Source organism: Pogona vitticeps, chromosome 2 (genome assembly GCF_051106095.1).
Source record: "Pogona vitticeps strain Pit_001003342236 chromosome 2, PviZW2.1, whole genome shotgun sequence".
Classification (NCBI taxonomy): domain Eukaryota; kingdom Metazoa; phylum Chordata; class Lepidosauria; order Squamata; family Agamidae; genus Pogona; species Pogona vitticeps.
This window is the reverse complement of record NC_135784.1, coordinates 151,131,261-151,145,536: the sequence shown is the minus strand read 5'-3', so window position 1 is coordinate 151,145,536 and position 14,276 is coordinate 151,131,261. Positions and strand designations below refer to the sequence as shown.

Below are 14,276 nucleotides of genomic sequence, written 5' to 3'. Positions count from 1 at the left end.
TAGGGAGCCTGGTCTTGCTCCAATTAACAGCAAAAACTTACTCCACTGTCTTCTTTACAAGAACATTATTTTACGAGAAATTCAGCAAGATCTTGCAATAGTCCATTTTGCATTCAGAGCACCTATACTATCAATTTATGGGTGTTATCCTATTAACTGATGCAGTCTTTTCTCCCACTGAATAAATGTAAGTGTTTACGGTCATAGTAGTGATCTAATAATAACCTTCCTGCAGAGCTGGAAGGCACCTTATGGATCATCGCGTCCAGCCCCTGTCAAGGAGGCACAGTAGGGAATCGAACTCTCAAACTCTGGCTCTGCATCGTCAACCAGATTATGTTCTCGTCTAAAACATTCTTTGAGTAAAGTAAGACAAGTACGTTTTGGCAACGGTTAGCTTCTAAAAGCACTGCTATGAGTGCACAAACTTCAAATGACTTTGTCCCTCAACCTGGAGTCTCACTTCCTAAGTCTGGATGTGAAGCCAATACTCACAAACCATAGTCTGGGTAACAACAACTCTGACCAGAGGTGGCAAGCAAGAATCAAGGGACCAGGCAGTAAAGAATAAGAAAAGCTCCTTTGTCCCACTCTTCTCTGCTGATTCCCTCAGAGAAGAACTTCTGTCCTCTCATGCATCAACAAGGGGACTATTGTCCAAATGGTTAGTTTCTCAAGCCAACTGGCTTTAGCAGGATTCAAGGAGATTAGGAAGGAGTAAACAAATTTGCTCAAAATCAGGTTTTGGAGATCTTGGTAGGGAGAATCCCTTTTCATCACTTTAACAAGAGGGCAAAGCCAAGAGGATCAGCACCTACCTCATTGCGAGAAGCTGCAGCACGGTGTAACGGCGTTAGCCAAAGGGTGTCCTTTGCATTAACGTTAGCACCTGAGGGTTGATGCAAGATACGGACAGTTGGTCAACAGCAACAAAGCACTTCTTGTCCTTCCACCTTAACATCAGAATTCCTTTTCCCCTTTAAATCTCAGGGTGTACCTGAAGAATTTGTGCTTTTGGGGTTTGTAATAATAATAAGAGTAAGAGTAAGAATAAGAATGCCATTTGTGCACCATCAGAAGCCAGCTTGTCCTTTTCATCATTAACTTGGGGGAAATTTAGCACATGTATCAAGAACCATCTGTGCTTGGTCCACAAAGCTAACACTACCCTGCAACCTACACAGGAAGTTACAGCGGATAAAGCTGCCAGCTTCAAAATAGTCTCACCAAATTGAATCAGAACATTTCCATAAATCTCTGTTGCTCTAGAATCATGACCAGCAATAATAATTTAATGGCAGCAATCTGCCAACTATAGCACTTTCAACATGGAAAGCACTAGAGCACTTTACAGTCCCTCATTCATTCTTGTGATCATCTAAATCACAGGTAGTTCTAATCCTCATTATAAAGACTGCAAGAGGATGAGGAACTGTAACTTTGCAGAACCATAGCTTTAACTGGAGCATGTAAAGCTAAATACAGCAATGCACCGGCTCCATCCACACTGCCCAGGCTGTTCTGCGATTCTGCTACTTCCAGCCATCTCTAATAATTTGATATGCAAGCCTGTCAAAACCATTGCAACCATTTCCCTAAGGATGGGAAAGGCAAGGCTCTCCTCTCTCATTTGGTAAATATCCTCCATTTACTTGTACTGACCTAGGGAAGTTGCAGCCTGCCCAGCGGCTTTTCCATGAAATCTTAGTCTGTTATTTCCTCCAGAAAAGGTACAATTAGGCTTCTCCTAAATTTATGGCCTCATCCAGAAGCAAAAGATTTAGCAATACATGCAACTTTTTTTGGCAAACAGAAAGCACACACTTACAGCTCTTACCTGATAGTATTAGGAGTTCAACGATAGGGGCATCCCCCAAATATGCAGCTGCATGCAAAGGGGTTCTTCTCTCTTGGTCCTGGTTTCAAGAAAATATGGATACTCAGAAGACACACAAGCAAAATCAGAAAGATATGCCCATCATTATTCAGATCTTCTCTTGTCTAGAGATCACCATCCTCTTGAACTTTACCACAGTTTTGGGGGTTTATTCACATCAAGATGCACTATGGCCTAACAAGTATATACTGTACTGTATTCATTTGGCATTGGGTTTGGAGGTACAGTATTGTTTTTGGAGACAGTTTCAAAATTTTTAAATCTGCATGTGTACACAGTTACTACTATGGCTTTCTTCCCTCCCCACCTCACAAAATTTATCTGCCACAAGCCAGGAATGTCTGCTTAGCAAAAGAGCTCCCCTCAAGCCAAGAGCAACTGTTCATCCTGTAGATCAGTGGTTCTTAACCTTTTTGAAAGAAACACCCCCTTGAGCCATTGAGGAAGTTATCACCGCCCCCTCCACACGGTGATGATATCTTTCTTTCTTTCTTTCTTTCTTTCTTTCTTTCTTTCTTTCTTATTTATTTATTTATTTATTTATTTATTTATTTATTTATTTATGACACTTAAATCCAATGACCCCTGAAAACAAAATTCAATTCCAAGAAAATGAAATGCCCCAAAAACATTTAATGATTTAGTTGCAAGCGAATTTTAAGACGCAAAAAGAAATATAAAAAGGGCATAAAAACAAACCACAATGCAGGAACTAAAATTTTCAAGATGAAAACTCTGAAACTAAATTAAGATTGGAGGAAAATATATATTCATGCACACTGTAAAAAGGCTGCAGCCATCTTCACAGGTTTGGCTTGCTCCAGCGCCCCCCTACCGCCCCCCTTCTGCTCCAGCGCCCCCACACCGCCCCTTTTCGTTCTATCGCCCCCCTGAAAAATGAAATCGCCCCCTGGGGGGCATTATCGCCCACGTTAAGAACCACTGCTGTAGATGCCCTGGATGGACAGCATACAACATTTCCTTTTGTCCAGGGAGGACAGAAGGCACAGACATCCTGGTTGATCTCACTATCAGGTCAGAATGACATATTCTTTTAAGCCACAGATAAAGCTGGCTCATGAGGTATGCATTGCTCTGGAAACTCACTAGTTGTTCTTCACTACTGCCAAGTTAAGCAGACTTGGTAAATTCAAAACACGGGCGCCTTGCTCAAAGATCAACAGATAAATGTTACTTTTATTTTTTTGTTCTTTTTAATTAATTACACAGAAAAATTAATTATAAGGAGCTCAGACTAATCTTGTCAAAATGCTATCTAAATTGTGCACCTGTTAAGTTCTGCACTTCCTCAGACGTTTATAAGTTCTTCTATGAAAAGATCAGTAATGGTGGACAGGTTTTCCTGAAAGATAGCATGCCCAACCTCCTGATTTCCCTGTGATCACAGATTTTTAAGTGTGATTTGGCTAGTGATTTTCAACATCTGGCCCACCAGATGTTTTGGACTTCAACTTCTAAGAATCTTTGAACATTGCCCACACTGGCTGGCAATGTCTTTGGGCGGGGGATGTTGAAGAATGAAACATCCAGAGGCCAACAGCTGGAACTAGTAGGCTAGCCATATTCAGATTGGCCTGAGTTAGACTTCACATTAACCAAGACTGTGTGAATCCTCCTGAGGTTCTATAGACATGCTTCAGTTCCTCAGCAAACAAATTCATGCAAAAAGAGAGTTAAGGATATGGGCATAAGCTTCTGAGGAAGTGCAGAAAACCTGGTAGCAAAAAGTTAATCTGATATTACCTCCCTAAAGCCAGCTGGAATGGACAAAGACAACTGAGAGAAAAAGTAAGATAAATGCCGCCTAGAGTGGTTGTAATTGACTAGATAGGCGGGGTATAAATTGAATAAATAAATAAAATAAATAAATAAATAAAATGACAGTGTTTACATATGTTAGGTCACTGAGTATAACAATCATGACAGTCAAATAATTTTGATATGTTTGCATCCATTTTTTATAACTTAATTTTCTGTTCTACGTATCAGAAATGTACGCTTCTCTTCAGAAGAGTGCAACCCAATGCCTACAAACACAAATGCTAGCCTTGAATCTCAGAGACTTCTAATACAGATGTTGCAGATCAACATCTGTATCTTCCACTCAGTGATGAAACTCATGTGCAGACATTGTACCTTTTTTCTAATGAATACTCCTCTTTATTTCAAAAAATTAGCGACTCCCTTTCCAGCATACAAGGTAGATTATGGTCAATAAGAAGAAGAAGAAAAGATATGCATCTCTCAGAGCCACAGCTTGGACTATATGAAACCTAGGTACATGAAATATGGTGTATGGAGTGATGCACTCAGGGTTTATTCAGGCATTTAAAAAATGTACTAGCTTGCTAGCTACCTGGAGCAATGGGGAATGGCTTTACATAAGGTGCAGCAATGGTAGTGGGTTTGGAGCATTAACATGCATCTGCTATTAGAGATTCATGTATCAGCAAGCAAGCAAGCAAGCAAGCAAGCTCCCAGCTAGCACTGAGAATGAATCTGAAGCTTGACAGAGCTTGGCATAGCTCAGCCTCAAAGCCTTCCACTTGAGTTTTTCTCCCAGGAGCCACAACTTCCAGAACTTCTAAAGAAAACTGAAAATCCATCACTATCTGCTTTGTGGGTCTTGGATGAGAAGAGGGTGAATGTATGAGATGCATGGCTTTCTGCCTAGATGCCAAGTAAGAGAAACTGGAGCTTCTCTTAGCAAGGACATAATATGTCCAACTCTGACAACTACTTAACTGTGTTTGAAAGATTTCATTGTTGTTAAATGAAATTTTACTCAAATAATGCACAGCTCCATACTTTAGCTTAGAATGAATAAAATCAGCTGCAAACAAACTCAACTACCAATTAAAAAGCCAAAAGAGCACCAATAATAAAATAAAAAAACAGCCTTAAAATACCATGTCAAATAGATTCATAACTACTTTGGCCAGCATCTTTTGTATGCTTAGATCCAAAAAAAAAGTTAAAGCAAAAGCTTTAATGAGCAGTTCTACTAAGAAGATGGAGACAGGCTGCGGTATTTCTAGAACACATTTGGAAAGGTTGGAAAAGTGATTCAACATTGAGAGGCGCATTGGAAATATATGCAGAGCCGTGCATCCACTGCCAATCTGCACAATTCACTGCAAATAATTAACTAAATTGTCACATAACATTCCAGTACGTGAAGGATACTGAGCCAGAACCAAAGGGCATATTATACTGATATGTGGTTTGCCCTGTATTTGTCTGCCCTCATCTGAAGAAATTAAGAACTTGTGGTGCATGAAATATGAAATTAGTTACTGATTTCTCTATGCTTCTGTGGGCCTGGAAAGCTGACTAGACATGGGATGTTTGTATTCCTATTCCTGGGAATACAAATACAAATATCAGCACCTCAGGTGCCTGAGAAAACCAAACCCTTCTCCCCCCCCAAACCTGCAGGTCCACCTACCGCTTGCTGCACAGCACACAGCCAACACTGTTCTCATTGCATCAATTTGGGAAGCAGCCCCACTGGCACTTCCCCACCTCCCCACACAGGTGACCACTCAGTGGGAAGCCCCATCATCCCACCTCCTTACTGGAGTGGTCACCTCTGCGGGGAGGCAGGAAGCGCCAGCTGGGTTGCTTCCCATATTGACGCAATGAGAATTATGCTGGCCACGTATGCCGTGTGGTGAGCCATAAGTGGGCTTGCCAGTTTGGGAGGGGTGTCAAGTTTTCCTAGGCACCTCTCGTGCTTATATTCATATTCACATCCCTAAGGATACGTATATGAATATCCCATGTCTAAGGCTGACCTCACAAGCAAGGACGGACAGGGCTGGGGAGCAGAAGCCTCCATGCTTAACCAAAGGACACTAATGTCTTATCTCTAACCAGGAACCGAAAAGACTCAGCTCGCTTCCTTTCTGAGTCCTGGGCAATGGCCTGGGCATCAGGAAGATGCTTTTTGTCCTGACATGAAAAGGATTGAAGATGAATCAGCAACAGGTCTTTAATGGCTCATTTACTTGTATAAAAGAGATTAAGGAAACTAACCAATCAGCCAGGACATATCTGAAGAGAATAATGCTTTGCTCTCCTGCTTCCAGAAGGGACTCAGTCTGACTTACAAGTAGACTTGGGGTCCATTTGCCATCTTATGATGCTGTGCCAGTTGTCTGCATTTGTGCATGTCCAGAAATACACTATCCCTCCGCTCAGGTGTGAGTACAGATAGCGTAGATTAGATTTTATTGCTTTTGGCGCATTTGCTTTCTAATTGCTGTAAGTCTGTGTCCACATTTGAAAAAAACATTTCTTGTAACCATTTGGAACACTTACCCCTTTACCCTTTTGAATTGTTTCTTCTTTCCTTTTTAAAAATAAACTACAAAAATCTTTTCAAGCAAGTTGTTGAATTTTGACTGAGAAGACTGAAGGCATTAAAACTAGTCTTAGCCTTGTTCAGCTATTGGCATTTTTAGCAGTGTTTTGTGTGGGGGAGTGGTGGCAGCTATCTTGCAAGATTGGCACTCCCTTTCTCAGTGACTAGCCTTGAGAATTTTATTTTTGTATCAAATTCTTCAGGGCACATTGGAATCTGGGGGACTACACAGGTGTTGTGGGAATGAGATGGTTCCAGTCAAACATTCCCAGTCTCCACATCTGATTCTCTCTGGGCGCTCCCACCCCAGAGCAACCAAGAACAGGATAGCCAACTGACTGTAAGGAGGCGGATCATGGAAGCAAAAAACCTCACTGAGGTGACTTCAATATGGGAAATTTCAGTTCAACCACTAACAAGCTTGTTATGGGACTCTGAAATGGGGGGGGTGAATTTGCAGAGGGGCAACACATTTTGTCGCCATAATACTTTCAAATATAAGTCAGCAAAAATGTGTCTGGCCAAGGAGGGCTATATAGAAAATCACAAAGGTGAACAAGAGATGATAGTACAGTGGTACCTCACTAAATGACGATCCCTCTAAATGACAAATCCGCATAACGATGACTTTTTGCAGTCGCTACAGCGATTCGCAAAACAGTCATTCCTATGGGGGATTTTCACTGGACGTCGATTAGGTCTGTGCTTCGCGAACAGTTTGTTCGCAAGACTATTTTTTTCAGCTTCTCAAAATGGCTGCCCTGTGTTTTCCGGACCCATGCTTTGCAGGGCAGCCATTTTCACAGCTGATCAGCGCTCACAAAATGGCTTCCCTATGGGTGATCTTCGCTGGACGATGAGGTATTTTCCCCACTGGAACGCATTAAACTGGGTTTCAATGCATTCCGAAGGGGAAAGGGTTTTCGCATGATGACGATTTCGCTAAACAGTGATTTTCACGGGATGGATTATCGTCGTCATGTGGGGCACCACTGTATAATAGACAGTATAATAGTAGTAATAGTAGTAAGTCACAATTAAAATGGGTCTATTGAACAAAGGGAGAAAGTATCTGGCTCACCAAATCCCAACTGATTCAATGGGCCTACTCTAGTTGTAACTTAAAACTGGGTTTCAGCCAATGTTTCAGAACAAGCAAGTATACATTAAAAAAAGAGAGAGATTGGCAGACATAAAATTTCTACAACACGGTGGCAAAGGCCTTTATACAATACACATATATTACTATATTCTGAATCAACAGGGGAAAAGTGACAATTGCCTGAAAATTAAGAATAACATGCATATGGAAAACACTGAAGTTTGTTTCAGTTTAACAAATCTTCAATTTTTCCAGATTCTAGGAGGTGCTTAAAATTCAAAATAAGCAGCTGTGGATTTTCAAACAATTCAGACTAGATAAATAACTCTGAGTTGTATTATTAATTTAAAACATGATTTGCAGAACTACAGCAGAAATATATACAAAACACCAAAGTGTGGTTCTGTGTACTGTATATGATAATCATAATAATGTCTCCATACCTACTATGAAGACTGCATTGTGGTGATGAAATACCAGTGACCTCTTCAACTGTATTATGAAACTGTTATTGAACTTCCATTGTTATGTCTATGAAATATTTTGTTTATATGTTCTCTAAAACATGAGGTTTTTTCTTTTTCTGCATAATAATGCTATATTATTTTTCTAGATAATATAACTTTTGTTTACTATAATGTTTTTTACTTCTCCAAATATTTGTGCAGTGCACTCTTTCACAAGCTTCAGAAGCAACCTGCTTTATTTTTAATTTACTTCCATGCAAGAAATTAACAGAGCTTGCTTCTGAACAGACACATGTAGGAATATCTTGTGATGCACCTTTGGATACAGAAGCTTAGGATGCAATTTCACCTCTAACATTAGTGGGCTTTTAACTTTTATTTTAATAACTGAAGATATTTTATGTTTAAATGGAATTGCATATATGAAACAATACATCCTGGCTGAAATCTTGTTGCTTGTCACAGATCCTGGCAACTAGAACAGGCCCACTGAATCAATAGAATTTATGGAGTAACTGACTCACCAAGTCCACTGATTCAACTGGCCTGCTCCAGTTGCAATTTACTATGTTAAGCAACAGAATTTCAGCTTATGTATGATCAATTATGCACAATGTATTTGATGTACAACTTTAAAATAAGTTTTAAAGTTTAATTTTTAAAAGTGCTGTGTATATGACAATTTCCTCCAAACTTTGTTTTTCCACCAAGATAACTGATTTTTCTTCACAGCCACAAGATTTCCAGAAAAGTAATTTTTTTAAATGAGGGCTGGAAACTTACCCATTTTAAAAAACAAAATGTGAATGTTGCATTTCTAAATGAAAAACGACTAGACGCCAGAAAATTATCTAAAATCCCAAAGTTGCTAGTCTTTGTCAGACATGTTTAGATATGCTGAGGCCTAAGAATTAGCCTGAAAAGTCAAATTAACATTGACAAAAACATTAAAGATGTCTGTAAGAAACAGACCCTCAAAAGCAAATGCTATGAGGTTGCTCTGGAAACACTACATAGACCTTGCTAATCAGTTTGCGTTTAAAACATAATGCCAAAAGCAATAAAACTCTAAAAGCAATACAAGCAATTCTGATAAGGCATGAAATCCCAGCTCATTGCTGAAGGCTATCAAGAAGAAGAAAGCAACACTTAGCTCTTCAATCAAATCAATCAACACTTAAAGTGCCTTACAGTTTGGCACCAGGTTTGTGACATCTAAAACAAAATGACACGCTGGGTAAAATGGTAAAGGGTAAAGATTCATGTTTAAGACAAAGCTGTGACATGGATTGCTTTGTTGGCTCCTGACAAATAAAAATAAATCTTCCAGAAAGTAGACACACAGCAATCAACCTAAACCCAGTATCATTCCTCAGATGCAAAACAACTACCAGAATAACATTGAGGCAATCAATTTGGAACTATTCACTTTGATAATTGTTTTCTAAGGCACTATCATTCTTTCTCTCACACAAACACACACCAGTTAGAACAAGATCCTAAGCACTATTACATTCAACTTAACTCAAATTTCCCAACAAATATAATTGAGAATGAGCTATTTATCTTTTTTTTTCACTCGGGGGAAAAAATGAAGAGACTGACACTGTAGTAAGTACGGCACCCACTTGGAGGAGAATATAGGCAACTATCTCTCTAGAGAGACATGGCCTAAGGCAATAGTTGGGAAGGACAATGTTCTGGCTATGGTGAAAGAGGTTTAATATTCAGATGAAAGAGAGGTCTATGAGAAGCACCAAACTGTGCAGATGGCAACCCCTTCCTAGTGAACACAATCTGCAGTTCTTTGACCTTTCTGGTGGATGTGTAAGCCCCTAGTATCTTTATAGGAATGCCATAGATGGAGTTGAAGGCTGAATGCATGAGGGCCTGTTACATCAGATTAAGATCCCAGAAAGGAAACCTCTGTGTGAATGGGAGTTCCTAAAATGTGGTTCATCTCAGGAAACATTTCACCTGTGGCAATTGTTACCAGAATCCTGGCAAATACTGCAACTTGTCACTTTAGGGTGCCTAAGGCTCCAGGCATGGCTGAAGGCAGCTCAACAATTCCGGCAGCTGCAAATGAATAGTGAGATGTGCCCTTCTGCATGTGCCATCATCTAAAGGCCACCCAGATCTGCTGACAAACCTTGCTGGCAGACAGCCATTTGGATGGCTGCATTATGTTCACCACATTCTCTGGCAGGCCACTCTGAGTAAATATCACTGCTCAAACTCTAGGCATAAAGGTCTGGATAGCTTACAGGGCCTTGGGTCATCATATCTGCATGCAGCAGCACTTTCACAAAGGGGAGGTGTTGAGATCCTGTAATTCTAAGATCTTAAGCCTCCTGAGCCAATGGGGATCCACCATTACGATATTGGGTTTCAATACATTCCCCTTCTTCAAGACCCTCATTAGGAGCAGCACTGAATTTTTGGGGGTATAGGTGTCAGAATTCTAGTGAATTATAGTATTTGTATTTTAAAAAAAAATCTGAAAATCCCATGCCTAGCAACCAGGGAACACTGAAGGATGGGTGCCAGACGTGAAGATGTCAAATCACTATAAGGCTCCCCTTCCAGCACAGAGTTGAGTCCCATTAGGAAATCTAACACAACAGAAGTTCCTCCTCGTAGAGGATTGCATTCCACAAGCTTCAGCAGCAGGCTAGTATCAACACTGCCCCTCAATCCGGCTGTAAGGCAGCTGCGATGGAATAATGAGCAAAAAGAAAGAAAAGAAATTGGTTATAGAGCATTGCTCCACAAGTTACTCTGGAGCTAGATTTCCTCATGATTTGGGAGCTCCCTCCTCTGCTCCAGTACTGAATGTTTTGATCATCCTTTCACAAGGTGGAGACGTTAACTTTTGCTATCAGCTCTACTATTCTACTGACCCAGGAGAATTACAAAGAGGGTGAAGCAAAATACATAACATTTCAATACTCAGTAATAAGAAGAGCTTGGAAAAGTTTGTATTAAGAACCCCAGACTCTACCACTAGTATGGTCATTGGCTAGGATGTGGATTATACAGGCATCTGCTCTGATCCAGGACATTTCCCATATTAGAAGAGAAAGCATGCATACTTCTAATAATATTGCTCAGTACGATTTACAATTAACTAGCTTTCAAAATAATTATTGATGTCTACCTACCCACCCTGACACCACTCTGCCACCACTACCTGTCCAACTGACTAACTTCTGGCTCCTCCCAACATCTAACCACTATATTCCATTATTTCAACTGCCCAGTCCAATCCACGCGTAATTCTGACTTGATCCAAGTAACAGGTGTGTGACCAGAGCGCCTGAAATTCTAGCCTGCCGTTATCCCTGAAGAAAAGCACTGAGAAGCCTACACGCTTGGTTTCACTTTCCTCATCAGAGCCAACTTCAATAAAAGAATATCATCTTACTCACAGTAGATGCAGTCTTTTACCTTCCCTCAGTAGCATGCCAGTTTGCTCAACCCACTTGTTTAGTCATCTGGCTTTATGTGCTTTGCTGGCATTATCTTGCAATGTACTACTTGTCTGTGTGTAGCACACTGTAACCTGGTGGCTGATTTGCCTCGTTTACATTTCAAGATTGGACTAGATGGGTTTATCCCTGTGAATCACAGGAGAATTTGTTTCTTATTTCAATGAAATAATAGCAGCATATGCCATCCTGTCACAAGACCAACACAGAAGAGGTCTTCTGAATTGTTTCCTCAAAAACATTAACCATCTCCATCACTACTTTAAATCTCTGCACATATTTATTTTTCTCACTAGCTCACCATACTGCTGTTTATATAGTCAATTAATTCAAAACTAGATCTGATGCATTCCTCAGCCTGCACCACTACAAGCACATTCTCATACTGTAAGAGACAAACCAAGGTGGATTAAAATTGATGATTTAAAAAACAACTGAATTTAAATCAAATTTATTTTAATCAAATGCTTCTGGAGGAAAAATCTATCCAAAGATACTTTTCCATTCAAAATACATTGTAGTTGAAAGGTTATTCAGTATGAAATAGAATGCTGTATAGCATGCTATATAGTTATAACAGTTATACAGCATGAAGTTGTATATTCATACAATATTTACATTTTTGGTAAACATATTCAATTAATCCAAGTTATCCACGCTGAGATAATATGCACTTTTGCACAATGAAAATGATATAAATTTCAGGAAACTGTAATTCCATTGTTGTTCTGCAAATCTATGTACAAAAATTTATCACATTGATGTTTAAGCAAATACAAGAATATGTATGCTACATAATGTTACTTAGATAAAATAATTTAAATAGTTCTCCAAATATGAGTGATTAACCTACTAAACTAAAATCTGTTCTGATACAGCTGTTTTACTAATCTGATAGGTTATTATTCTAAATATGGAATCTTCATCTGGTTGCAAATATTAAAGATTATAACTACGAGCAAGAATGAGTCTTTACATTTCAAAATCATGATTTAAATCGAGTCTTACTGACTAGTGATTTACAGTGGTGCCTCGCATTACGACGTTAATTCATTCCAGTGAAATCGCTGTAGAACAAAAACGTCGTAATGCGAAAATAAAAAGCCAATTGAAACGCATTGAAACCCCTTCAATGCGTTCCAATGGGCTGGAAACTCACTGTCCAGCGAAGATCCTCCATAGGGTGGCCATTTTTGGTGGCTGTCTTGCGACGAATCCATCCCAGAAAACAGCGGGGAGCCATTTTATTTACCCGGCGGCCATTTTGAAACCACCAATCAGCTGTCCGAAAATCATCGTTTTGTGAAGAATCGGTTCCCGAAGCAGAGAACCGATCATCGCAAAGCGAAAAAAACCCATTCAGACCATCGTTTTGCGATCGCAATTATGATCACAAAAAGATCGTTGTAATGCGGTTTTTGTCATAATGTGGGGCAATCGTAAAGCAGGGCATGACTGTAAATTGTGTCTTAAATAGACTTGATTTAAATCAAAACCATCCTGAGAAAAACCAGGATGCACTTCAATGTTGCATCTCCTGGCTTGCTCTAAGCATTGAAAAGGCCTTGTTTTCAGATTCCGAAACTGGAGCAGCCAATAACAGTACTAAACTTGCCACTTATGGCCCATATTATATATCACTGGTTCTTAACCTTGGGTTACTCAGGAGTTTTGGACTGCAACTCCCAGAAGCCTTCACCACCAACTGTGCTGGCTGGGGTTTCTGGGAATTGCAGTTCAAAAACATCCAAGTAACAAAGGTTAAGAACCACTGTTATATATAATACGCATGTTCCTGCTGAATGAGCTAAAGGAAAAAGAAAAGCCAATTACTGCCTTGTGGGCTATACAAGAACAAGATGAAAAGCACGATTAACACATGCTGTTCTCACTCAGAGACCACAGGACAAATCCAGAACTCACTCAGTGCCAAAAACAACAGCTGATCCCAGTGCCACCCACTGCTCTGTACAGCCAGACCAATACATCTGGACAGTGCAGCTAATTCCAAACAAAGTCAACATTTACTGATGATATATGAATTCTTCTGTCCTGTATACCAATTCTGTGAGTATGCAAAGTACTAGCAATCTTTAACCATCTACAGTACTATGACAACTTTATATTCACCATCCTGTCCCCTTTACAAATGATGAGCAGAGGTTGCCATGAAAACATGATGAAGGAAGCTCTCTAGGAGCATGACTGAATGTTGACCCTAGTTCTCTCCAAAAGTAATCTAACCCCTATACCCTACTAATCAAAAACACACACAGTTAAGCAAACATTTATGCTTGTGAACTTTAGCATTTACATTTTATAAGGATAATGCTGAAAACAACACATGGCAACTGGATGAAGGTCATGCAAGAAGTTACTACCAAAGCCCTGGAGCACTAACCACAAACTCTCTTGCTTTGTTCACATTGCAGTGGGGAGGGAAAACCTCCCCATGGAGATTCTCCCCATCAACAAAGGCAGCCTGTGTCAATATTTGGAAACTGTAATCTTTGTGCAAAACCAAAAGATGCAAAACCAGGAAGAACCATGTTGCTTCAACACTTACCAATACATTGATATTCTCCTTCTGACTCAGCAATGACCGCACCTCCTCTATATCACGGTTGAAGATGGCTTGGACCAGAGGAGGCTATAAAGAAAGAAAAAGAAGAGTGGCTGTAAAATGGGTGTGAGGAAGACCTGGGTGAGCCTCTGATCTTGAAACACAGCATAGTCTGGATTATGACGCCGATAATGTCCAACCATTGGACATTCTGTCTGGGGCTGATGGGAGTTCTTGTTAAAAATATCATCCAGAACCTAAATTGAGAAAGACTGCCATAACTCTACAAACATTGCAATAAGGTAAGAAGAAACACCTTACTCTGGCTTAGTATATTCAGCTGCCAAATGTCTAAGTGACAGAAACGTA

The 14,276-nt window shown here is 39.9% G+C and overlaps 1 protein-coding gene across 1 annotated transcript in view; it reads right to left on the bottom strand.

Annotated features, from left to right (window-relative positions):
• ANKRD52 (ankyrin repeat domain 52) overlaps nucleotides 1–14,276 on the bottom strand; it is a 67,730-nt gene that overhangs the window by 43,678 nt on the left and 9,776 nt on the right. The window contains exons 2-4 of the mRNA XM_072990865.2: nucleotides 13,911–13,994; nucleotides 1,838–1,916; nucleotides 819–889 (exon numbers count right to left, since the gene is read on the bottom strand). Coding sequence (XP_072846966.2) covers nucleotides 819–889; nucleotides 1,838–1,916; nucleotides 13,911–13,994 — 234 coding nt within the window. The remainder of the gene's footprint in view (nucleotides 1–818; nucleotides 890–1,837; nucleotides 1,917–13,910; nucleotides 13,995–14,276) is intronic.